The 27,725-nt window shown below is 37.4% G+C and overlaps 1 protein-coding gene across 2 annotated transcripts; it reads left to right on the top strand.

Moving 5' to 3' along the window:
* Positions 1-145: 145 nt before the first annotated feature.
* Positions 146-26,733, top strand: tapt1a (transmembrane anterior posterior transformation 1a). Of its 2 annotated transcripts, XM_059515991.1 has the most exons (15): positions 146-356; positions 1,538-1,686; positions 4,449-4,567; positions 5,801-5,833; positions 16,645-16,807; positions 17,049-17,184; positions 17,473-17,570; positions 17,713-17,782; positions 20,608-20,688; positions 22,997-23,106; positions 23,261-23,320; positions 23,447-23,515; positions 23,773-23,849; positions 24,680-24,843; positions 24,960-26,733. In XM_059515991.1, the coding sequence occupies exons 1-15, from the start codon at positions 161-163 to the stop codon at positions 25,202-25,204; spliced, it is 1,770 nt and encodes a 589-aa protein (XP_059371974.1). In that variant the 5' UTR covers positions 146-160; the 3' UTR covers positions 25,205-26,733. The 2 variants fall into 2 exon arrangements, with proteins under 2 accessions (XP_059371974.1, XP_059371975.1); XM_059515992.1 differs by lacking the exon at positions 5,801-5,833.
* Positions 26,734-27,725: the final 992 nt, after the last annotated feature.

Below are 27,725 nucleotides of genomic sequence, written 5' to 3'. Positions count from 1 at the left end.
AATATACTATAAAATATACTATATTATCTATTTTGTAAAAAGAAAACTACTTAGAATTTAATATTTCTGGATTATTTACATAATTTCTACTATAAGCTGCTGCGCAACAGTGTACTGTTTATCAACATCACGTGTGTGATTTGATGACGCCACAGCGAAGATGGCGGATTCGCTGTGTGGCGGAGTGTCCGAGGAAAAAGATCCCGAAAATGACGATCACAAAGGGGTAAAATGTCCCTGGGCTGCTGCAGCCATATCGAGGAAGACAGACGTCTCTGGGTCGGCGGCGAAAATGACGGAAACTCTCGGATGTTACGAGAAGCCCGCCGTTAAAGACGAGCGGCACGAGCATTCAGGTGAGCGCGAGCATCTGACAACTGACCTTTGCCTTTGCTTCCAACGTGGCTTGAGTTTACCTGGATTTACGAATGCATGTACAAGTTTAAAGTGGCCACATCTGAATTGTATATAATGTTGTTTTGGCTAATATTCCGATAGCGTTCTTGCTAAGCAGTTGTTGAAACAAGTTTTAATTTTACGCTGTGTTCTTTTGTTAAATAGCCGTTTACATGACGCTTGCTGTATATGTTGTTTTATTCATTTTAAACATATGCATCAGAAATCTTTAGGTCTAGTCTAAAGTGCTTCTGGGAAGCCTGAGTGGGTCATCTGAGGTCTCTTGTCTCTTAAACAGCCTGGCTGGTTCTGGTCCAAACATGATGTTAGGAACACATCCAGAGAGAAATGTGCACTTAAAGGCTGACCTCTCTAACGTTATCTCTTTCCCAGTCTAGTATTTACCGTAAATCAGAAAGTAGCCTACTGCAGTGACAAAACTAGCACAAAGTTGTTGCTTACATCTGTCAAAATATGTTGCAGGAAATAGCAGCTGTGAAAACGCATCTTGCTATCCACAACTCTGAAATTTCATTCTAGTGGTTGAACGCTTCATCTGTCTAAATATCAATGTGACATATATACTCTATATACACATAATACACCTTAAAGAAATAACAAAAGTTCAGAAAACACTTTATATAGTATCAACTAAAGTATTCTTTCACCAAATATAATAAGTTCTATACAATCAAAAATGTTTTCACTTGTATATCCAAGTTCGGGAAGTTTTTGTAAGTTCTTGCATTACATTGTTAGTTATTGCTGTTTATTATTTCAAACCGCTTATACTAAATGGCCTAAAATTGGCTTTGCTTCATTAATGTAATTCCAACATTTCTCCATTTGAATTCTCCAATCAACCTTTAAAAAATAGTTCTAAAGACCAATGACTTACAAAAACTTTTAAGTTTACTAAAAAAAAAAAGAATTCTCTAAAATTCGTAATTTGACTCGCACGCTTGATTTATTTACCATTTGTCGGTTTGTTTAAATAATTGTTATGGATATATTGTGACTTCTGTGTGCTTGTCATTTTGCTATTTTTGCAGAAATGTTAAAATGACTCTTTGTCGATCACTATAAATGTTGACATATCAAGTTAATAGCATTAAACACTTTTTTTTTTCTCTCTACACAGACTCGAATGACTCTGACACGCCGTCTCTGCTGAGGTTCATGTGTGCAGAACTCACCAGGGGCTACTTCCTGGAGCACAACGGGGCCAAGTACACTGAGCGAAGGGAAAGGGTGTACACCTGCATGAGGATCCCCAGAGAGCTGGAGAGGGTGAGGCCCACAATGCCCTTCTTTCTTTTAGCCTGTAACTTAAAAGAACACAAATTATAAACTTCAACTTCAAATTTGGTCATACGCATAGGCAAAAAAATCCAAGATGGGTGATGAGTCCACTATGTAAGCAATAATAACGTTACATGCTTGACAGATAGTAATGTCTACAACGGACTGCTTTGAAGTAGTCTAAATTGAAGTAGTAAGGCTTTATTCCATGTATACTTATCCTTACAAGTACCATTTTAGTCCCTTTCAAAAATTGCTCTTGAGAAATTTGAGGTTTAAAATTTCGTCAACTGAGTTTTATTTTTTTATATATTTTTTTTATTTAAACATATTTCTGTATTTTCCAACCAGAAGTATGACCCATTTAAATGAGGTAAAATCTGTGGGGGAAATGCTCATGCATTTAAAATGCATGTATTTCATGCAGGAATACTTTCTCAAATTTCAAATTAGGAAAATTTATAAATATAAACAAGGTCTTCCAGCAATTTTCTGCCAAAAATAAAAGCTCTTTAGTTTAAGATTTGAAAGCCAGGAAAATAAGACTACTGGCACTGTAATTTTTCTGATTTGTAAAATAAAAAGTATTAAATATTTTTTATCAATTATAATATTACATTAGTAATGCATTTTTATTGAATAATTTATATAAAAAAATATTTAGTTAATTTTATGTTTGGGGGGTCCTTAGCTGATCACATGCCTGAATTATTTTTAATTTCATCATATTATCCATACATTTAATAAATGAATATACAGAGTGTGCAGAATTTTCTATAGGCCTGTTCATAAGGCCTCATCAGTCTCATCATTTTACATTACAAATCAAGATATTATTATATATCTAATATTATAAAATATATTATAATGCATTATAGACCAAAACTCTATAATTTCAATGCTTTGTAGATGTTATCAAAATATTATTTCAAATTAAAGAGCCTGAATCTGTGAAGTATTCCTGCCTCACTCTTTCTCTAAAGGTGTTGAATTGTTGAATGCCACTAGATGGAGATATTTGACCAAGCTTGGTCAAACTGTATTCTTTTTATTTTATTACGCTTATAATATAAATGAGATGTTAATGATTCATATAATGGCAATATGTCTGAATTCAAATATTCACATAGCATTTTTATGTCATGCTCAAGTCCTCAGGATCACACATGGTTTGTGTTGACAGCTGAGGTATGCGCACAGACGGCTCTGTGACCCTGAAGAGCCCCTCAAGAGAGCCTCTCAAACCCCAGAAAGAGTTTAGCAAACTCTCTAAACACCAGTGAGATGAGGGTTCATTGCTGACCTGTAAACAGTTTGTTCATTATGTTTGCAAAGCACTGGAGAGAGGCTAGATCTGGAACTTCTGATTCCTGGTCAGTACAGATGGACTGAACACCAAAACAAGCCAGAAACAGCTTTGCTGTTCTCCTCTCCTATGTTTTTGCATGCTTTTCTGGAAAAACCATCCAGTTGGTAAAAAGTTGAGCTGCATACCTACCGGTAATAGATTTCCACATTGATTTAGATTGCTTACAGCCAGTATGTTCACTCTGAGCAGGTAGGTCTCGTGTTTTCATCATCTTGCAGAGCTCTACACAGGAGGAATGGCTGTTGGGTCCAGCTGATGAAACCTATCACCCTGTACTTTGTTTTGTTTTATTTTACACTTGTACATTTTTATGCTTTGCAAACTAACTGGCTGAGGTTTTATAAAAAACATACATTTGCACTACTTTTCAGAAGTTTAAGCTTGATAACTTTAAAAATATTTTCCAAAGAATACTTATGCTCAACAAGATTGCATTTATTTGATCAAAAATATAGGAAAAAGGTCAAATTGTGAAATTTCTAAATAACTTTTTTATATTTTAATATATTCTAAAACATTATTTATTTCTGTGATTTTCAGCAGCCATTACTATAGATACATATATATGTATATATTTATATACATATATATAAACACACACATACCAACCAATGCAAAAGTGTTTGTAAATAAATAAATTATACCAACCAATGCAAAAGTATGTTGATAAAGTTTTAGTGATCACAGTGTAACATATGTAGCTGTGCAATTTATGTTGTTATTGCAAAGAATATGTATAAGTATAAACTATTTATTTATTACTTTTTTGTACAGAAATCATTAATGTAATGAGAAAAATACATATACAAATATGCAGAATAAAATCGCATGGAAAGTTCTTTGAAAATATAGTCTTTGCAAGCGCTTATCTGAACTACAGGCCTGCAGAACAGCTCCTCTTTGTTAATCCCTGTCTTCCATTGCCTTTTATTTTCTTTGTGCTTTGTTGAGAGGGTTCTAGTGGTCTGTGTTCATCTCCTAACAAACTCTCTTTGTTTTATGGCTGCTGGTAAAAAATTGTCCCCAAGGATTCACGCTCGTCCTTGACTGTAAAGAGCCAGTTGCTTGCGGTGCATGTTAATGTTTTAATTTGTTCTTAATGGTCTTTGTATGAAACTAAGGAGTGCCTCCTAAGAATGAAAAATATTTGAAAGGTTACTGACTGCTGGCAGACATATTCAAAATCTCCTTCAACACATTACATGCCTCGGTGCGCTCAAGCATGTGAAGCATCAGGATTCAGGGCCGAGGGCTTCCTTAACATGATGTCACAGTTATTTCTGTATAACGTGACTGAACACAATGAAAAACCAATGAATTTCTGCTTTGCATATTGCATATCTGTGTGCCGGTGCTAATGTCTCTGTTTGTCTTTTTACAGTTGATGATCTTTGGGATCTTCCTGTGTCTGGATGCCTTTCTGTACGTGTTCACCCTGCTGCCCCTGAGAACTTTACTGGCCTTTCTGAGGCTGTTGACGATACCCTGCTGCGGCCTTGGGTAACACACAATACTCAATATATCTCTCAAAAAAAAAAAAAAAAGATACACTGACATTCAAAATTTTGGGGACTTTTATTTTTGCTCATCTTTTATGCTCACAAAGGTTGCAAAAATACAGTTATATTGAGAAATATGATAATATAAATTAGCTGTTTTCTAGTTTAATATATTTTTAAATGTAATTTATTCTTGTGATGCACAGCTAGACATTTATTCTTATTATGCATGTTGAAAACTGTTGTGCTGGTTCTCTCAGTGTTATTTGATGAATAGAATTGAATTTTTTTTTTTCCTAAAAGAATGTTTACTGTCTCTTTTGATCAATTTAATCCAGGCTTGTTGATTAAAAGCATGTTACAAAATTTCTTTAAAAAAAAAAAATCATACTGACCCCAAAATTTTGAGCTGATATATTTTCAGCTGAACTTCTTAATTTTGGGATGTTTCACTTCCAGTCATCTTACAGCTGAAAATTTGATTCAAATAAAGCCAGGTGCACATTGTGGCATATATATATATATTTTTTTTTTTGCTGCCTGAGACTAATTTTAGTAATTGTTAGTTTTTTGTTACAAAGGAGAAAGAGAAAGACGTTTAGTTAAAATTTTTGGTTCTAGCTTATCTACGTGATACTCTACAAAGTATTCATATCACATTATGATCATACCATCAAAATGACCTCAAGCTTTTGAAGTCAGTGACCTCGGTTGCCCATTCACAATTCACTCCGACAAACACTCCGACTCTTATCGTGCTGTTGTCGTTTTTCATGAACAACATTGCCAACATGATTGAGTTTTCCCAATTTAACTTCAACTTCACATGTAAATTAAGATGTAATAACACATTTAACTAAACCAACCATTTAACTGTTGGAAACATGCACTTCAAGATCTCACTGGGGTGCTGTCATGCTATCTGACAAATAACAATCTCACAGTACAGAGTTTAAATGAATGAAGTACACTGCAGCAAAGCATCTTCAAACCACAAGAAAGGAGTTGGGTGTGTGTTTGGCAGTGACCCGACTCTACTCGTTAGAGATTTGTGTTTTAGATGCATTGTGAATCATTTTACAATTGGATTGTGTACAAATAAATTCTTATATGGTTTTAGAAACTAAATCTTCTGCCAGGTTCCTAATGAACAAGTGTGTGTGTTACTATTGACTTTTCCTCATATTAGAGTACAGTATAGTGCCTAACGTGTGCCTCTCCCTCCTCCCATCAGCGCTAATGTTTGCCCTTATTGCAGACGGAGCAGGTAGGACACCTGCCTTCACCATTTCAAACAATCCCATCCTTCTGTTTGATCCATGTTTTATATAACATGCATGTCACAAAGTATTTGCCATCCTGGTAGAGTGTGTATGTCACTGGCAGAGATAATAAATCCCTTTTAGCTTACGATATTATGGTGCATTAGTTTTAATTTGAACTCTCAGCTGCTGGCAAGTGAAGAGGTTTCATTTTGAACTGTCAAGTGTCATTTTTGGCTGGCAGTGTTTGTGTTTCGTGACTGGTGTGTGTCTGGTGCCAGTATGACAAAGAAGTGCTACATTATACGCCTTCCTGCTGAAGAAAAAAAAAAACAGTTTAAATCAGCCTAAGATGGTATGTAAAGTTTAGTTAGCTAGTTTAAGCTGATTTACTGTAGCTCGTTGGCCAACTGCTTTCCCAGCTTAACCAGCTGCCAAAAGAATCAAACTAGACTAGCTTGATGACCATCCAAGACCAGCAAACCACTATAGGCTGGTGTATACTGTTTTTCCCTGCAGGGTGAGGATCTCTTAAAGGGTTAGTTCACCTGAGAATGAAAATTCGTCCATCTTCTACTCACCCTCGAAGCATCCTAGGTGTATGTGACATTCTTCTTTCAGAATAATAATCCTATCAGAGTTATATTAAAAATTGTCCTTGCTCTTTTAAGCGTTTCAATTGGAGTAAGTGGGTGTTTGTTGTCAACAGTTCAGAAGACGTGAAATAAAGTGCGCGCATCTGTAATAAAACATCCTTCACATGGCTCCGGGGGGTAAATAAAGGTCCCCTGTAGCAAATTCATGCTTTTTGCAAGATAAATATCCAGATTTCAAATGTAATAAACATTTTTTTTCTCCCTTCTGCTGACTTGGAAACCGGAAGACGTGCAGGCAGAAGATGGAAGACGTATGCGTTGTGTGCATGGCTCTGTGAAATGTAGGAGAAAAGGAAACAAAGTTTCCTTACTTTAGCAAAGGAAAACCAATGTCAATGTCAATGTCACCTTTATTTATATAGCGCTTTAAACAAAATACATTGCGTCAAAGCAACTGAACAACATTCATTAGGAAAACAGTGTCAATAATGCAAAAATGATAGTTAAAGGCAGTTCATCATTGGATTCAGTTATGTCATCTCTGTTCAGTTAAATAGTGTCTGTGCATTTATTTGCAATCAAGTCAACGATATCGCTGTAGATGAAGTGTCCCCAACTAAGCAAGCCAGAGGCGACAGCGGCAAGGAACCGAAACTCCATCGGTGACAGAATGGAGAAAAAAACCTTGGGAGAAACCAGGCTCAGTTGGGGGGCCAGTTCTCCTCTGACCAGACGAAACCAGTAGTTCAATTCCAAACTGCAGCAAAGTCAGATTGTGCAGAAGAATCATCTGTTTCCTGTGGTCTTGTCCTGGTGCTCCTCTGAGACAAGGTCTTTACAGGGGATCTGTATCTGGGGCTCTAGTTGTCCTGGTCTCCGCTGTCTTTCAGGGATGTAGAGGTCCTTTCTAGGTGCTGATCCACCATCTGGTCTGGATACGTACTGGATCCGGGTGACTGCAGTGACCCTCTGATCTGGACACAGACTGGAACTGGTGGCCACGGTGACCTCGGAACAAGAGAGAAACAGACAAATATTAGCGTAGATGCCATACTTCTAATGATGTAGCAAGTACATAGGTTGTTATGGGAAGTGTTTCCGGTTCCGGTTTACCTAATTAATGCAGCCTAAAAATCCTTTAACGGATTTGGATAATAAAAGCATATTAGTATGTTATGTGTATGCCAGGTTAAAGAGATGGGTCTTTAATCTAGATTTAAACTGCAAGAGTGTGTCTGCCTCCCGGACAATGTTAGGTAGGTTATTCCAGAGTTTGGGCGCCAAATAGGAAAAGGATCTGCCGCCCGCAGTTGATTTTGATATTCTAGGTATTATCAAATTGCCTAAGTTTTGAGAACATAGCGGACGTAGAGGATTATAATGTAAAAGGAGCTCATTCAAATACTGAGGTGCTAAACCATTCAGGGCTTTATAAGTAATAAGCAATATTTTAAAATCTATGCGATGCTTGATAGGGAGCCAGTGCAGCGTTGACAGGACCGGGCTAATATGGTCATACTTCCTGGTTCTAGTAAGAACTCTTGCTGCTGCATTTTGGACTAGCTGTAGTTTGTTTACTAAGCGTGCAGAACAACCACCCAATAAAGCATTACAATAATCTAACCTTGAGGTCATAAATGCATGGATTAACATTTCTGCATTTGACATTGAGAGCATAGGCCGTAATTTAGATATATTTTTGAGATGGAAAAATGCAGTTTTACAAATGCTAGAAACGTGGCTTTCTAAGGAAAGATTGCGATCAAGTAGCACACCTAGGTTCCTAACTGATGATGAAGAATTGACAGAGCAACCATCAAGTCTTAGACAGTGTTCTAGGTTATTACAAGCAGAGTTTTTAGGTCCTATAATTAACACCTCTGTTTTTTCAGAATTTAGCAGTAAGAAATTACTCGTCATCCAGTTTTTTATATCGACTATGCAATCCATTAGTTTTTCAAATTGGTGTGTTTCACCGGGCTGCGAAGAAATATAGAGCTGAGTATCATCAGCATAACAGTGAAAGCTAACACCATGTTTCCTGATGATATCTCCCAAGGGTAACATATAAAGCGTGAAGAGTAGCGGCCCTAGTACTGAGCCTTGAGGTACTCCATACTGCACTTGTGATCGATAGGATACATCTTCATTCACTGCTACGAACTGATGGCGGTCATATAAGTACGATTTAAACCATGCTAATGCACTTCCACTGATGCCAACAAAGTATTCAAGTCTATGCAAAAGAATGTTGTGGTCAATTGTGTCAAACGCAGCACTAAGATCCAATAAAACTAATAGAGAGATACACCCACGATCAGATGATAAGAGCAGATCATTTGTAACTCTTAAGAGCAGTAAGAAGAGCAGTCTCAGTACTATGATACGGTCTAAATCCTGACTGGAAATCCTCACATATACCATTTTTCTCTAAGAAGGAATATAATTGTGTGGATACCACCTTTTCTAGTATCTTGGACAGAAAAGGGAGATTCGAGATTGGTCTATAATTAACTAGTTCTTTGGGGTCAAGTTGTGGTTTTTTGATGAGAGGCTTAATAACAGCCAGTTTGAAGGTTTTGGGGACATGTCCTAATGACAATGAGGAATTAATAATAGTCAGAAGAGGATCTATGACTTCTGGAAGCACCTCTTTCAGGAGCTTAGATGGTATAGGGTCTAACATACATGTTGTTGGTTTAGATGATTTAACAAGTTTATACAATTCTTCCTCTCCTATGGTAGAGAATGAGTGGAACTGTTCCTCAGGGGGTCTATAGTGCACTGTCTGATGTGATACTGTAGCTGACGGCTGAATGGTTGCAATTTTATCTCTAATAGTATCGATTTTAGAAGTAAAGTAGTTCATAAAGTCATTACTGCTGTGGTGTTGGGAAATGTCAACACTTGTTGAGGCTTTATTTTTCGTTAATTTAGCCACTGTATTGAATAAATACCTGGGGTTATGTTTGTTTTCTTCTAAAAGAGAAGAAAAGTAATCGGATCTAGCAGTTTTTAATGCTTTTCTGTAGGATATGTTACTTTCCCACCAAGCAATACGAAATACCTCTAGTTTTGTTTTCCTCCAGCTGCGCTCCATTTTTCGGGCTGCTCTCTTTAGGGTGCGAGTATGCTCATTATACCATGGTGTCAAACTGTTTTCCTTAACCTTCCTTAAGCGTAAAGGAGCAACTTTATTTAAAGTGCTAGAAAAGAGAGAGTCCATAGTTTCTGTTACATCATCAAGTTGTTCTGAGGTTTTGGATATGCTAAGGAATTTGGATACATCAGGAAGATAACTTAAAAAGCAGTCTTTTGTGTTAGAAGTGATGGTTCTTCCATACTTGTAACAAGAAGTAGAATTTACAATTTTGGCTATATGAATTTTGCAAAGAACTAAATAATGATCTGAGATATCATCACTTGGCTGAATAATTTCAACACCATCAACATCAATTCCATGTGACAGTATTAAATCTAGAGTATGATTTTGACAATGAGTAGATCCTGAAACGTGTTGTCTAACACCAATAGAGTTCAGAATGTCTATAAATGCTGATCCCAATGCATCGTTTTCATTATCAACATGGATATTAAAATCACCAACTATTAAAACTTTATCTGCAGCCAGAACTAACTCGGATGTAAAATCACCAAACTCTTTAATAAAGTCTGTATGGTGCCCTGGTGGCCTGTATACAGTAGCCAGTACAAACATAACAGGGGATTTATCATTAACATTTGTTTCTCTGGATAATGTTATATGAAGTACCATTACTTCAAACGAGTTATACTTGTAGCCTGCCCTCTGAGAAATCCTGAAAACGTTGTTATAAATTGAAGCAACACCTCCACCTTTGCCTTTTAGACGTGGCTCATGTTTATAACAGTAATCTTGGGGGGTGGACTCATTTAAAATAATGTAATCATCAGGTTTTAGCCAGGTTTCTGTCAAACAGAGTACATCTATATTATGATCAGTGATCATATTATTTACAAAAAGTGTTTTCGTAGAAAGGGATCTGATATTCAATAAGCCAAGCTTTATCATTTGTTTATCCATATTGCTTCTGTTTTTTTATTTGTTGAACCTCAATTAAATTGTTAATCTTAACTTGGTTTGGACGTTTTTTTATTTTCTAGTTCGGGGAACAGACACAGTCTCTATAGTGTGATATCTAGGTGAAAGAGTCTCTATGTGCTGAGAATTAACTGACCTCTGTGACGGGAGGTAGCTAGCAGACGGTCGGTTTAGCCAGTCTGTCTGCTTCCTGACCTGGGCCCCAGTTAGTCAAGTATAAACACGAAGACTATTTGCCAAATTTCTAGAGAGAAGAGTGGCGCCTCCCCAGGAGGGATGAAGACCATCTCTTTTAAACAGGTCAGGTCTGCCCCAAAAGCTCGTCCAATTGTCTATGAAACCTATGTTATTCTGTGGGCACCACTTAGACATCCAGCCATTGATTGATGACAATCTGCTATGCATCTCATCACCACGGTTAGCAGGGAGGGGACCAGAGCATATTACAGTGTCTGACATCGTGCTTGCAAGTTCACACACCTCTTAAATGTTATTTTTAGTGATCTCCGACTGGCGAAGTCAAACATCATTAGCGCCGGCATGAATAACAATCTTACTGTATTTACGTTTAGCATTAGCCAGCACTTTTAAATTTGCCAAGATGTCAGGCGCTCTGGCTCCCGGTAAACATTTGACTATGGTGGCTGGTGTCTCTATATTCACGTTCCGTACAATAGAATCACCAATAACTAGAGCACTTTCATCAGGTTTCTCAGTGGGTGCATCACTGAGTGGGGAGAACCTGTTTAATGTTTTGATCGGAACAGAAGAGCGGTGTTTTGACCCACGACTACGCTGCCTCACCGTCACCCAGTTGCCCTGCTGCAAGGGCTCTGTTTCCGGAACCGAACAATGTACAGGAATCCCTGAGCTAGACGCATCCAAATCCGTATCTAGAGCCCTAACATTTTTACTGTCCTCAATTAAAGTTTGGATGCGTGTCTAATTCTGAAATCTTCTCTGTCAGCCTAACTATTTCCCTGCATTTATCACATGTGAATCCCTCATCAGCGACAGAGATAGATAAACTGTACATGTGGCAAGAGGTGCAAGAAACAATGATAGGAGAAGCCATTACTCACCGTGCTTGATGAAATATTCTTACTGCGGTTGTTTGATGAACTTGTGAAAAACTGGAGCGAGGGAGAGGAGAAAAGAAAACGGCGATAGGTTCGAATGAAAACGCTAATGACAAGCTAACGAGTGCTAACGCTTTGCAGGTGTACTGCACTCACGGAAATAAAATAAAAGTGAACGATCAAAGTTAATCTGATAAGATTGATCGATAATATCAGAAATATGGTGTGAATTAAGTTATATTTTACCACTTTAAAAAACAGAGAGTGATAGTAAGATAAAGATTCTAGAGAAAAAAATAAAATAAAAACAGCTACACGGAGCTACAATTTGCTACAGAAGGCCAACAGGAAGTAGAGAAAACACTGTCCAACAGCGACACCCGCAGGCAGGAGGGGGGGCGGTCTCCTCTTGGCTTATTTCGAAATCCTCCGACGTTTTTCTTTACAAATCCTCATTTTGTGTTTCTAATTCGTGACCAGCGTCTTGTTTAGTTCTCTCTCCGTGCTCGTCACTAACCACGTGGTGACGAACTTCTACATCTGTCTGCACGTCTTCCGGTTCTCAACAGTCAGCAGAAGTAAGAAAAAAAGTGTTTATTACATTTGACATCTGGATATATGTCTTACAAAAATATATGGATTCGCTACAGGGGGCCTTTATTCACCCCTCGGAGCCATGTGAGGGACGTTTTATTACAGATGCAAGCACTTTATTTCACATCTTCTGAACTGTTGACAACAAACACCCCCTTATCCCCATTGAAAGGCTTGGAGGGTGAGTAGAAGATGGACAAATTTTCATTCTCGGGTGAACTATCCCTTTAAGTCACAGTGGCTTTTCCCTTCACTTTAATCAAACTGCAAAGTCTTTTAACTGAATCCTAAGATCCGTAGCTACACTTAAAGATTTTATTAATACCTCACAGTCACATTTCCAGCTTCAGGAGATTATGTGCCGAAATATTCCTATTTAAATGTAACTGAAGAGCTTACACGTCACACTCATGTTTTGGTCAAATCTTGATCTAATTTACTGTTACCTTTAGGACCCCTCATGATGAATAACATCCTTCAAGTAATATCACAGTAGCCTTTCAGGACAGTTCACTGCAGAATTAAAACCATGCAGCATTAAAATTCTACATCTCATTACTTAAAGAGTGAGTAAAGGATATAAAGGACAAAAGCTTTCTTACACATAAGCCTGGCACTTTAGCACAAGCAGAAGCTACCACAGATGAAAGTCAAATATCAGTATGTGCTTAGTATGCTTTTTATCCCAGCTGTCAACTTTGAGTATGAGAGAATTTATATGAATTTCATATTTAAAGTGTAGATATTTAAATATACATTTTTATATTATAGTTATGATGGTTCACTACAATATAATAATCAACACTCGATTTAAAAAAATTGTATGCAAACATGTAAATTGCACATAATGCCATTTTTAAATTAACATCTAAATGATGAAATTTCAGTTTGTTGTGTATATATATTTATTTACACTTTGGCTATCATAACTTGTTTCAACTGATTTATTTAACTGATCAACTGATTTATTTAAACGTTCATTAAATAATTAAGACCTCAACTAGTGGGTAAAGTAAAATATGAATATAGTTTGTTTTCACAAAATGCTCTTCTCTAGACTTCACTTCTCCTAGCGAACTAATGAGCTGTGGACACTAATGACTTGCCTGAAGTAAATTAAATGCTACGTGACATTTTGATTTGACGCCTTTCCACAGTTGAAACACGCTGATTGATTGATTACATGAGTCATGGGATGTTCATTCATGTTTATTGTGCGATAAAACTAGAAGTAAGAGGAAGGGATGATCACGCTCACTTGCACTCTGCACAGCTGACTGAACAGTGATCTTCACGACGCATCAAAGAGCGCCAAAACAGCATTTATTGTTTGAATTTCCTGAAAATAAAAAATGCACTGGAAGATGAGACTTTGTTTCTTATCAAAAGTAGCAATATATCAAACTGGAATTTTCCATTGAAGTTCCATGCATTGGATAAACAGAAAGACCCACATCGAAATGTTCGTATACAAATACGTATACAGTCGTGGCCAAAAGTTTTGAGAATTACGTAAATATTGGAAATTGGAAAAGTTGCTGCTTAAGTTTTTATAATAGCAATTTGCATATACTCCAGAATGTTATGAAGAGTGATCAGATGAATTGCATAGTCCTCCTTTGCCATGAAAATTAACTTAATCCCAAAAAAAACCTTTCCACTCCATTTCATTGCTGTCATTAAAGGACCTGCTGAGTTCATTTCAGTAATTGTCTTGTTAACTCAGGTGAGAATGTTGACGAGCACAAGGCTGGAGATCATTATGTCAGGCTGATTGGGTTAGAATGGCAGACTTGACATGTTAAAAGGAGGGTGATGCTTGAAATCATTGTTCTTCCATTGTTAAGTGAAAGTGAAGTGACATTCAGCCAAGTATGGTGACCCATACTCAGAATTTGTGCTCTGCATTTAACCCATCCGAAATGCACACACACAGATTAGTGAACACACACACACACTGTGAGCACACACCCGGAGCAGTGGGCAGCCATTTATGCTGCGGCGCCCGGGGAGCAGTTGGGGGTTCGATGCCTTGCTCAAGGGCACCTAAGTCGTGGTATTGAAGGTGGAGAGAGAACTGTACATGCACTCCCCCCACCCACAATTCCTGCCAGCCCGGGACTCGAACTCACAACCTTTTGATTGGGAGTCCGACTCTCTAACCATTAGGCCACGACGTCTCCTTAACCATGGTGACCTGCAAAGAAACGCGTGCAGCCATCATTGCGTTGCATAAAAATGGCTTCACAGGCAAGGATATTGTGGCTACTAAGATTGCACCTAAATCAACAATTTATAGGATCATCAAGAACTTCAAGGAAAGAGGTTCAATTCTTGTAAAGAAGGCTTCAGGGCATCCAAGAAAGTCCAGCAAGTGCCAGGATCGTCTCCTAAAGAGGATTCAGCTGCGGGATCGGAGTGCCACCAGTGCAGAGCTTGCTCAGGAATGGCAGCAGGCAGGTGTGAGCACATCTACACTAGCAAAGAAGCCACTTCTCTCCAAAAAAACATCAGGGACAGATTGATCTTCTGCAGAAAGTATAGTGAACTGCTGAGGACTGGGGCAAAGTCATATTCTCTGATGAAACCCCTTTCCTATTGTTTGGGGCATCTGGAAAAAGGCTTGTCCGTAGAAGAAAAGGTGAGCGCTACCATCAGTCCTGTGTCATGCCAACAGTAAAGCATCCTGACACCATTCATGTGTGGGGTTGCTTCTCATCCAAGGGAGTGGGCTCACTCACAATTCTGCCCAAAAACACAGCCATGAATAAAGAATGGTACCAAAACACCCTCCAACAGCAACTTCTTCCAACAACAGTTTGGTGAAGAACAATGCATTTTCCAGCATGATGGAGCACCATCACATAAGGCACATAAGGCAAAAGTGATAACTAAGTGGCTCGGGGACCAGAATGTTGAAAGTTTGGGTCCATGGCCTGGAAACTCCCCAGATCTTAATCCCATTGAGAACTTGTGGTCAATCCTCAAGAGGCGGGTGGACAAACAAAAACCCACTAATTCTGACAAACTCCAAGAAGTGATTATGAAAGAATGGGTTGCTATCAGTCAGGATTTGGCCCAGAAGTTGATTGAGAGCATGCCCAGTCGAATTGTAGAGGTCCTGAAAAAGAAGGGTCAACGCTGCAAATACTGACTCTTTGCATGAATGTCATGTAATTGTCGATAAAAGCCTTTGAAACGTATGAAGTGCTTGTAATTATATTTCAGTACATCACAGAAACAACTGAAACAAAGATCTAAAAGCAGTTTCGCAGCAAACTTTTTGAAAACTAATATTTATGTAATTCTCAAAACGTTTGGCCACGACTGTACATTATACCCCTAATAAAAAATTGTTTTAGCTTTTCTCAGATATTAAACCATCTCTGATTTGTCATTTGCTTTGTCCAAAAACTTCACTGCTGTTCAAAAGTTTGGAGTCGGTAAGATTAAATAAAATAATAAATTAATACTTCTATTTCTCAAGGATCCTTTAAATTGATCAAATTAACAGTAAAGACATTCTACTGTATTTTGATCAAATAAATGCAGCCTTAGTGCATTAAAAAAAAAACATTTTGAACAGTAGTGTATATGTTTTCTTTTGGCTTTTTATTGCCAGTTCTGAGTCTTTCTGTTTTCCTTGAGGATGTTTGTGTAGATTCCTCCTCATGAGTAGGAGTGTGATGCCTCAAGTGAAAATAAAACATCCGTCTAGTTTTTCCTTTTTTATTCTCCCACCCACACCCAAGACATCTGAATCACAGCTCAGCTCCGCGAATAAATCTGATACCTTCCGTTCATTAGTTTTTCTGCTGAAAGTGTCTTAACTGTGAACTAAGCAGGTGTGATAGATGTCAATGCTAAACTTGTGTTATTTTTGTTTCTCATTGTCTGTACATGAAGACCATACATCAGATATCTGCATGGGTATTGAGTTGTTTTTCTCTGGGTGTTTCTTCAGCTGCAGGCGTCTTTGATCTTGGGATCTCTTTTGCCAGTTTAATTGGTCTTTTAGTATGTCCAGCTTTCACAGAAAACACACTAAATATTTCACTTTGTGTTTGGCTCATCATAGTTTTGAAAATGTAAAAAAGGACAATTTCTAAAAGACTAAAATCTGGGTCTTGGACAAAGGAAATATAATAAATCTAAACAAAAGTAGTGAATGATGATACGACCATTTTAATTTTGACATTCGTACAAAGAGAGAAGGTGAAGTCTGTTAGTGAGTCCCTTGGCTGTAGATGAAGAACTGCCCGTCTGTACACTTCTCTGGTTTGAAAGGAAGCAAGTGCTTTCAGTGCGATGGTGTTTTGAAGTTGATGTGTGTGATCTTTGCATTTGGCCTCATTTTGTAAACTCATAGGGCTATTTATAATGAATGTGTTCATTAAGCTTGTTCTACAACTTTTTCTGACTCTCAGGCCTGTTTCATACACTTCTGCTCTGTGTTTGTTTATTAGTGGCTCTCGGTTCCTGCAGCCAGCTCAGGTGTGTGACCTGCTAAAAGGTTTAATAATGGTGCTCTGTTACTCCATGATGCACTACGTCGACTACGCTATGATGTACCACCTGATCCGCGGCCAGTCTGTCATCAAACTCTACATCATCTACAACATGCTAGAGGTATTTAACAGCTCTTAGACCCATTTCCTTTACTGGATCATGTGATAAAGGAATTAATCACTAAAAAACTTTTTAACACACTCTTGTTTTGTTTCAAACCTGTATGCTAACACAAAAGAAGAATGTTCATGCATTGTTTCCATATAGCATAAAGCAGCATACAGGTTAAGATGTGCATCAGGCTTTGCATTAACATTTTAATTTTGGGTGAAGTAAATGTCTGTGTCATTTCATCACTCAGGTGGCAGACCGTCTCTTCTCATCATTTGGACAAGACATCCTAGATGCTCTCTATTGGACGGCCACTGAACCAAAGTCACGGAAGAGAGCCCACATTGGAGTCATTCCCCATTTCTTCATGGCCGTCTTCTATGTCTGTATCCTTTTTTGTCATGCAAGAAGTGCTCGGAATATACGATATGTCATAATTTAGTGTGGGTATCATTGCTCTATTTCCATATTGATGTTGAAAGTGTGGTGTAGCCCTGGTCATTTGTGTCATTCAGTCAGAATTTGTCTGATTTCTTGTCTTGTTTTTTCTTTTAGAGATTTTGTTGTAAATGATATTCTCTTGGATCTGATTCAGTATTATACAACTTGTAGCACAACATCAATGACAAAACTATTTCAATACAATTGTTTTCCTTAATGTATATTTGTCTCAGTTCTGCATGCCATCCTCATCATGGTCCAAGCCTCTACACTAAATGTGGCCTTCAACTCACATAACAAATCTCTGCTCACCATTATGATGTCCAACAATGTAAGTATATATACACACAAACAAACATTTAATGTGCAGACAACAGAATCATCAGAACCATTCAGTTATTGTGTCACTATAGACATTTTAAAATTGTATGATCAGAGTTTATAGGCTTGCATTTGTTCACGTTGTTCCACAGTTTGTGGAAATCAAGGGAAGTGTGTTCAAGAAGTTTGAGAAGAACAACCTCTTTCAGATGTCCAACAGTGGTGAGTCAAAGTCCCAAAAATGACCTAGTTATAGTGGGCTCAATTAGTTATTCAGGGAAAACATCCCTTTTGTTATTACTGTGATAATTTAATATCCAATATTGTTTCAAAGTTTGGGGTCAGATTTTGGAAAAAAAATGTTCAGCAGGGGTGCATTAAGTTGATTTTTGTCATTACATGACATGATTTTTACCGTACATTTCTGCCATATGGACATCAACTTGAGATAGTCACCACTTGTAAGCTATTACTAAATATAATGTAGAAACTTAAATTTTCTGTAAAGCTCCTTTGCAACGATTTGCATTGTGAAAAGCGCTATACAGATACTACTCAGAACTTGAGTTCAATTCAGTTGAAAAGTGAAAGTACAGGTATTTGTAATATTACAGTTTTTTTTTTCAATTTCAAAGAAATGCTGTTCTTTTGAACTTATATATTAATCTAGAATATAATATATGTTGTGTGCGTTAATATATTTTTTAGTTGCTTTCAATCGATTAAAAACTTTAACTAGATTAATCACACATTTTTTCTGTGATTAATCGCAATTAATCGCAATAAAAAAAGAAATGTTTTTGTATGTTTTTAATATATTTTTTAATGTAATAATTTCACAGTTAAATTTAAATACTTGTTTAAATGACATCTTTTTATGAATGAAGGCCAGTATTACTGATATTAATACAGCTACTGATTTTTTTTTTTTTTTTTTACATTTATTATTAGGCTTCAAAAATATAACAGTTTTTAATTTAAGTAAACTTAAAACAATGCTAACATAAACCCATAATAAATGTCATGTTTACTCCTGCCCTTCCTGTCTTAACAGTTAGGAAATATACAGAAATTTAATAAAGTTATCAAAGTTATATGCAGTCTGCACTGCATAAACTATAAATTAAATAGTTAATCCTTATTAAAGCTACAAAAGTTATTTAGTCAACAGCAGCGAGTCATTTTCTCTGTTCCCTTAGTTCTTTAACTTTACTGACAGGAAGCTTTATTGGCTGCTGTCCATTTAAGAGCAGACAGACACGCGGATCTCACCGTTTATATACTGTCTATGGATCTCGCCTCATTCTCTCACAACTCTTTTTGTTCATTTTAGACTTTATATAAATCATTTAAGATTGCTCTTATGAGGATAATCGACAAAACTGGCACTTTGGGATGTTTATTGTTAGTTCACGCGCTTAAGAGAACTGGATTCTGGCACCCTGTCTATGCATTGTGTGTGTGTGTGTGTGTGTGTGTGTGTGTGTGTGTGTGTGTGTGTGTGTGTGTGTGTGCGTGTGCGTGTGTATGTGTCACATAAGGGCATTCACAGACAGCGCATTCTCTTTTGTCTTGCCGCGCTTGAAATGTTTAAAAGCATTTAAATGAATAAGAGCGTGATCATATAATGTAAAGCTAGCCAACGGATGGCAGAAAATACGGATGCTGCGTTAATTGCGTTAAATATTTTGACACGTTAAACCAGACAAAAATTAATCGCATGCGTTAACGCGTTAACGTTGACAGCACTAATATTTTTCAAAAATATTAAATGGTAAATGGACTTCATTTATATAGCGCTTTCAACAGACCACATGGCCATCCAAAGCACTTTACAATTTGCCTCACATTCACCCATTCACACACCGACTGCGGTGTCAGCCATTCAAGGCGCCATCCAGCTCGTCGGGAGCAGCTGGGGTTAGGTGTCTTGCTCAAGGACACCTCGACACTTGGTCAGGTGGAGCCAGGGATTGAACCACCAACCTTCCGGTTTGTAGACAACCTACATGAACCACTGAGCCACTGCCGCAAAAATATTAAGCAGCAACTGTTTTCAGCATTGATCTGAGAAATGTAAAAAATGTTGGAAATGTTTCTTAAACATCAAATCAGCATATTAGAATGATTTCTGAAGAATCATGTGAAACTAAAGACTGGAGTAATGGCTGCTGAAAACTCAGGAATAAATGACATTTTAAAATAGAAAACAGTTATTTTAAATTGCAGTAATATTAAAAAATATTTCAGTGTTTTTACTGGTTTAAAATAAATTCAGCCCTAGTTTGCATAGAAGACTCCTACTGACTCCAAACTGTGTGTGTCACACTACTTTTGATTGACTATATTCATGTTATTTAAGGTGCTGCAAAGAATACTATATTACCAACCAGAAATTCTCCTTAATTCTCGTTTTGTTGGTACAACATGCTTTAAATGTGGATTATACACTGGGAATATTACAGCAGTGTGCCTCAGTTCTGGTTATTCAAAGCAACTAGTATGTCATCTTAATCACTTAGAGAGTCTTTGATCGCAAGGCAGGTGAAGGTGCAGCATTGGACATTGTGTGTGGGCTGACTCAGAAACATTATAGCATCTTTTTGAAATGCTAATCAAAGCTCTCAAGAGCTTTCTGGTAACGCTCTGTGAGATGCTGACAGACTGTGGTGCCGTTTGAGTGGCTGTTTCCTACAGCGCCCATCCTCTTTATGAAAGACACGCTGATATGCTGTAATCAGCACCTATTCTCCCTTCCACTGTTTACTCTATCCCCACTTTCAAACGGCCACTAAGTCTTGTGGTCGACCATTCAAGCCTTTGTGATGGAATAATTCCTCAAGTTGCTATTCATAAACAACCTGCTGCAAATAGTGCATGCATCGCATGGATTACCGTCCTTTGAAGTCTTATAAACTTCAAGCTTTATTTGTTGACCGTCGTTTCCCCTCACATTTTGCTTGGATTGGAGAGAGAGGGGCTTTGTGAATAGAACGTGCAGAATTTGTGTTCCTTATATGTTCTATGTTTATATTTCTGTCCTACAGATATCAAGGAGCGGTTTACCAATTATGTTTTGCTCCTCATTGTGTGCCTGAGGAACATGGAGCAGTTTTCCTGGAACTCAGGTCCAGATAAAGACTCTGATTAAAACTCTTAATTGAAAATGCAGGCATTTTTAAAGTCCAGTCTGTTTTCTTTTTAGACTAGTAGTTGGTTTATTGTAGCATCATTATGTAGCTTATATATATATAATATATATATATATATATATATATATATATATATATATATATATATTATATATATATATATATATATATATATATATATATATATAATATATATATATATATATATATATATATATATATATATATATACACAGTACAGACCAAAATTATACATGGAATTATATACATAACAAAAAAGTGTGAAACAACTGAAAATATGTCATATTGTAGGTTCTTCAAAGTAGCCACCTTTTGCTTTGATTACTGCTTTGCACACTCTTGGCATTCTCTTGATGAGCTTCAAGAGGTAGTCACCTGAAATGGTTTTCACTTCACAGGTGTGCCCTGTCATGTTTAATAAGTGTGATTTCTTGCCTTATAAATGGGGTTGGGACCATCAGTTGTGTTGTGCAGAAGTCAGGTGGATACACAGCTCATAGTCCTACTGAATAGACTGTTAGAATTTGTATTATGGCAAGAAAAAAGCAGCTAAGTACAGGAAAACGAGTGGCCATCATTACTTTAAGAAATGAAGGTCAGTCAGTCCGAAAAATTGGGAAAACTTTGAAAGTGTCCCCAAGTGCAGTCACAAAAACCATCAAGCGCTACAAAGAAACTGGCTCACATGCGGACCGCCCCAGGAAAGGAAGACCAAGAGTCACCTCTGCTGTGGAGGATAAGTTAATCCCAGTCACCAGCCTCAGAAATCGCAGGTTAACAGCAGCTCAGATTAGAGACCAGGTCAATGGCACACGGAGTTCTAGCAGCAGACACATCTCTAGAACAACTGTTAAGAGGAGACTGTGTGAATCAGGCCTTCATGGTAGAATATCTGCTAGGAAACCACTGCTAAAGAAAAGCAACAAGCAGAAGAGACTTGTCTGGGCTAAAAAACACAAGGAATGGACATTAGACCAGTGGAAATCTGTGCTTTGGTCTGATGAGTCCAAATTTGAGATCTTTGGTTCCAACCACCGTGTCTTTGTGCGACGCAGAAAAGGTGAACGGATGGACTCTACATGCCTGGTTCCCACCGTGAAGCATGGAGGAGGAGGTGTGGGGGTGCTTTGCTGGTGACACTGTTGGGGATTTATTCAAAATTGAAGGCATACTGAACCAGCATGGCTACCACAGCATCTTGCAGCGGCGTGCTATTCCATCCGTTTTGCGTTTAGTTGGACCATCATTTCTTTTTCAACAGGACAATGACCCCAAACACACCTCCAGGCTGTGTAAGGGCTATTTGACCAAGAAGGAGAGTGATGGGGTGCTGCGCCAGATGACCTGGCCTCCACAGTCACCGGACCTGAACCCAATCGAGATGGTTTAGGGGTGAGCTGGACCGCAGACAGAAGGCAAAAGGGCCAATAAGTGCTAAGCATCTCTCGGGGGAACTCCTTCAAGACTGTTGGAAGACCATTTCAGGTGACTACCTCGTGAAGCTCATCAAGAGAATGCCAAGAGTGTGCAAAGCAGTAATCAAAGCAAAAGGTGGCTACCTTGAAGAACCTAGAATATGACATATTTTCAGTTGTTTCACACTTTTTTGTTATGTATATAATTCCATGTATAATTCCACATGTGTTAATTCATAGTTTTGATGCCTTCAGTGTGAATCTACAATTTTCATAGTCATGAAAATAAAGAAAACTCTTTGAATGAGAAGGTGTGTCCAAACTTTTGGTCTGTACTGTATGTGTGTGTGTGTGTGTGTATATATATATATATATATATATATACACACACACACATACAGTACAGACCAAAAGTTTGGACACACCTTCTCATTCAAAGAGTTTTCTTTATTTTTATATATATATATATATATATATATGGTGGTTCTTACCTAGAGGAATAGACTCTGAAAATGTATCAACCTCAGGCCATCCAATATGTAGATGGGTCTGTTTCTTCTTTAAAACAGAATGAGAGCCCAAATAGCTAAAAAAAAAACACATCAGTAATCCACAAATTAACCGGGATTATTGTGATGTTTTTATCTGCTGTTTGAGCTCTCATTCTGACGGCACCCATTCACTGCAGAGGATCCATTGCTGAGCAAGTGATGTAATGCTGAATTTCTCCAATACTGTTCCAATGAAGAAACAAACTCTTCTACAACTTGAATGTTGTGGGTATATATTTTCAGCATATTTTCAACCGTGCTTGGGTAATCTGTTAACATTGTTGATATTGCTCGTAGATCACCTCTGGGTGCTGCTTCCTGACGTCTTCATGGTCATCACGTCTGAAGTTACGGTTGACATCGTCAAGCACGCTTTCATCACTAAATTCAATGATATCACAGCTGAAGTGAGAGCCACAGATTACAGATTTGTACTTGATTTTCAAAATAATCCATCTCAAAACCACAAGTGCACATGGACAGGGCTGTAAAGTGCTTTGACAACATAGCCCTAAATATAGGCACCACATATGAATTTGGCATTTCCATCATGTTCTTTAGGTCTACAGTGAATATAAAGCCAGCTTGGCCTTTGAACTTGTCAGCAGTCGACAACAGAATGTAAGTAGATGTTTAAATTATGGATGTGGAATGTACTAATTTTTAAATACTTATTTAAAAAAGAAAAAAGGTTTAAAAAAAAAAAAAAAAGAATATAAATAGGAAATATGGTTGATTCATGGACAGGCCTACACAGACTACAGTGATTCAGTGGCAAGAAGGATGGGCTTCATTCCTTTGCCTCTTGCTGTACTGGTGAGAAGATATTTTCACTTGTTTTCCTACTCTGGTTGTTATTATTACACAGGTCTTTTTGGATTCATTTGTAAGGTAGCCGAAAATTACTGTCTGGAACAATATAATATTTATTTTTTACCATTAATTTTCATGTTTAACTACATACTAATTCCAAATTTCAAAGTGCCAATTTAAACAACAAATTAAATGTCACTGCTATTATTCAAGACTAAAACATTGCATATGTGTGCTGAGGATGTTTTTGTCTCCGTCAGTTGATTCGAGTGGTGATGAACTCCGTGAAGATCCAGGGCGCTCTCTCGTCTGTCTGTCTGCTCCTCTTTTATCTCGGGTAAATGAATTACCTCAAAGTGTATGGTATCACATAATGTGTAATTATGACTGCATCAGCTAGCATGCAACATAATCTCCACAGACCTAGAGTATTTGATTGTTTTGTTTTCAAACTGTTTAAATGTACATCTGTGAGCAGTTTTGGCCGGTCTCCTCATTAGAGGTGGTTATACTGCTGTAGTTTTTAAATCAGCAATGCAGTATGATTAAGTTGCAGGGAAAGGTTTGCGGTGAGTACATTTTGTTTTATTTTTGTTCTGAAGAAATGACTACTTTTATTCTGCAAAGATGCATTAAAATTGATTAACAGTGTCAGTAAAGGTGATGGAAACATTTCAAAATATTTACATTTCAAGTGCTGATTCCTGAAAAAACATTTCCACAAAAATGTTAAGCAACCATTCGAAATGCATGATTGATGATCAAAACCACCATAATCAGCATATTAGAACGATTTTTGAAAGATCATGTGACACTGAAGACTGATGAAAATTCAGCTTTGCCGTCATATTATATTTAAAAATATTTAAAAATAGAAAAAGTTTTTAAATTCCAACAACATTTCACAATATTACTGTACTGTATTTATTGACCAGATAAATGCATAAGATTTGTTTCTAAATGTACCGAACCCAAACATTTAAATGGTAGTGTATTTTAGGTAAAAACTGCTTAATGTACTGTAGTGTGATTAGCAGTCATTTTTAGCCAAAGTAGGTGACCGTAGAGTAGTTCGTAATATTTTGGCAAAATTTTGTAAACAGCCTGCCCAATTCAAGATTGTAATTGCAAGCTTAATTTTTTTTATTGTTTTGTTTGATGCTGCAGGTTGATAACAATGAAAGTGTTGAATAGTATAGTTATTCTGGGCAAGTCCTGTCACTATGTGAAGGAAGCTAACATGGAGGGTAAGCTGTTTGAAAGACCGACTGCTCAAACCTCAAAACAAACTCCCAAGAAAGCAACCCCTGCCAAATCTCCCCCACCCTCAGGTAACACCGGTTTGATTATTCAATAGTTCAGATATGTGATTTTTTTTTTTTTTGTTCTGAGGGAATTTTCAGAGAATCATGTTGCTCTGTTGATTTGTTTCTTCACCTCTTTTTAGCTGAACCTAAAGTGCAGCGACCCTCCACGTCCATCACCAAGCAGCCGAGCCCAAGAGCGAGGCCTTTTCCCCCGGCTCCACCTCCTGTAACCGAGGTGACCAGTGACCCGCCTCCAGATTCTCCTCCTAAACCAGAGGAGAGCAGCAGCGAGACTCTACAATCTACTGAACTTAAACACAGAACCCTCAAAAAAGATCTGTTGGAGATCGACCGCTTCACAATATGCGGAAACCGAATCGGGTGAACTTCAACCCCATCACCATAGTAACTGCTCAGGAACGAGAGTGGAGAAGACTCAGAGTCTGAGTCTGAAATTATTGCAAAGGCCTTCAAATGAATTATTCAGAGATGGCTACTGTTTAACTCTAACTGGAAAATGACTCATTTTGCCGTCCTCTCTGCTTCCATTTCTGTGAAATATCTACCAAAGGAAGCAGATCTTGTGCGTGAAGCATTTCAAATCAAATGTGTTCACGCTCGGCAGCCTGGCACATCACATGACCTAGAATCTACTATATGTACTTTAGGACATATTTGTCTCGATTTTATCCGAAGATCTTGAACTTCTTACAAACCAGACCTTTAATTGGAAACTGAAAAGCATAAATTATATAGTTTTTAAACACTTGAAAAAAATCAATTGAGTAATTTACAACTGATGCATACAAATAGATAGCTATATATACCACACACTTTTGGCTTAGAATACCATGCTGAAGGGGTTTGCCAATAATGCTGCCATTTAGAATTGGCAAATATTTATTTTTAGAACTTGAAGTTGAAGTCTGTATTGTAACAGATACATTTCTTTAAAACACGTCTCACAGAAAGAGAAGGTTTAGCTAATCTAATGCCAGGCTGCTTGATAATTCAGCTCTGAATAATATACATGGTGCCAATCCAGCTGACTTAACTTTGCACTGATTTACCACATTGTCTTAAGCTGTACAGAGTATTTTTGTGTTTCTACGTTTACACCAGCTATGAAAGAGCAAATAACTGTTTCATATGAAGTGTAACAAAATGAGTGTTTTTTTTTAATGCACATTGTAGTGCATTTTGAAATTCAAATCATCTGTGACCAATCATATGCTGAGAGACTATTGTTTGATATAATTCATATTTTTGTTGTTTTAAATGTTACTAAATTATTATCCAGTAGTTAATAGTTCAGTATCATGTTTATACTATTTTATAATGTTGCTTAGAAGGTGAGGAATGTCAATGTGCAGCCTATGTCTAGAATTTGCCTCCAGTAAAGTCATGAGGTGCAGATGTACCAAATGAAAGCGACTTGAAAATGGATATTCCATCATTCTATTTTGACTGGAAATGTTTTTTGAAAAGTGTTCCTGCCATGATCTAAAATGTGCATCATTTGCTTTTCAGTATAGTGTATTTTGTTTTAGAATCATTGTAACTGCCATGGATTGACTGTTTTTGGAGAGATTCTGAACAGGGTTACACAGGTACTTATCCTCACGGTGTGTTCTCATTTTTTGTTTTTAAATGTACCATAGCGCTAAAAAGTAGTTTCATATGTAAAGACTAAAGCATTTGTTTTTCTGTAATTCCATCCCTGTTTTTGGGACGGCAAATAAAAGTTGTTGTGTAATTTGTGCCATATGTTTCATATTACATGAGTTTACACAGAAACGTGTGTTTCTGGTGCTGTGACTCGTCATATTGTATTTGACAGTTTTTATTCTCCTTGTAGTTTTATCAGTCAGAATGCCTTCTCCTGTGCTCTGGTATTAAACTGTGCCCACGTTATCTGACAGCCTGAGACAGTAATCTGCCACTTTGTGACCTTCACTCCTACAGAATTCACCGACGGTGACGGACAGCTGGTAAATCCACCCTTAGCCACCTCCATCTCCATTTCCATGTGTATGAGGTCATGTTTACCTCCCCTACTCCCACCTCAAACATCGCTGTCCTTATTCATCAAGACCTCCAGATAGAAGGTACCTATCTGATGCTAAGACATAAGCACGGAGGAGGAAGAGCAGTAGGTTGTTTCTGTATGGCCATTTAGAATAAAGAAAATTATTTTGTATTAGATATACTTAATGGGTTTTTAATCTCAATGTATTTATGTTGAGAGTATTTTGCAGGACTAACCAATGTGGTTGCCTTTGGATGTGACCATGGTAATCTGTCATTGTCCTGCTTGCCATGTCGGAAACTAATAATTTCTTGTCCAAACAGGCCGTCTGGGTTTTGACACTGTTGGATTTTGTCTTTGTTCAACACTGTCTGACAAACAGAACATTCTGCATTCTTCACAGAATCCCTTAATCCACAGCTAGAAAGAGAATTTAATCAAGTGAAGTCCTGCTCTGATATCATGAACACACAACATTCTGAACCTCCCTCACATTCTTTATGAATTAAGCAGTTGTTTCCCAGAATATAGAGAAGGAATAAGAAGCCTGGTTTAAAATTAAAGGAATTTTGCTGTAGATAAACTTCCACTGGCCGTGTGGACTTGCAAAGTAAAAAGTGACATAAAAGTTATGGACGATAACTGCAATGTATATCAATAATGTCAAATTAAATTAGACTTGACATTAGTGTAATATAGTCTCTGTGTATTTGAATGAAATACACAAAGTACTTTGTGTGCTTGTTTATTTTAATGCCTTTGATGTCTTAATAAAATCAGAAAAAAATGAGTCATGTTGTAAGAGATGTGAGCCCACTCAGTGGGTGAACTTATTGGCTACATGAAAAGCTGAACGAGTAGATAGAATCCAGAAGTT

The sequence above is a fragment of the Carassius carassius genome, chromosome 29 (genome assembly GCF_963082965.1).
Source record: "Carassius carassius chromosome 29, fCarCar2.1, whole genome shotgun sequence".
NCBI lineage: Eukaryota > Metazoa > Chordata > Actinopteri > Cypriniformes > Cyprinidae > Carassius > Carassius carassius.
This window is presented reverse-complemented; position numbering and strand designations above follow the sequence as displayed.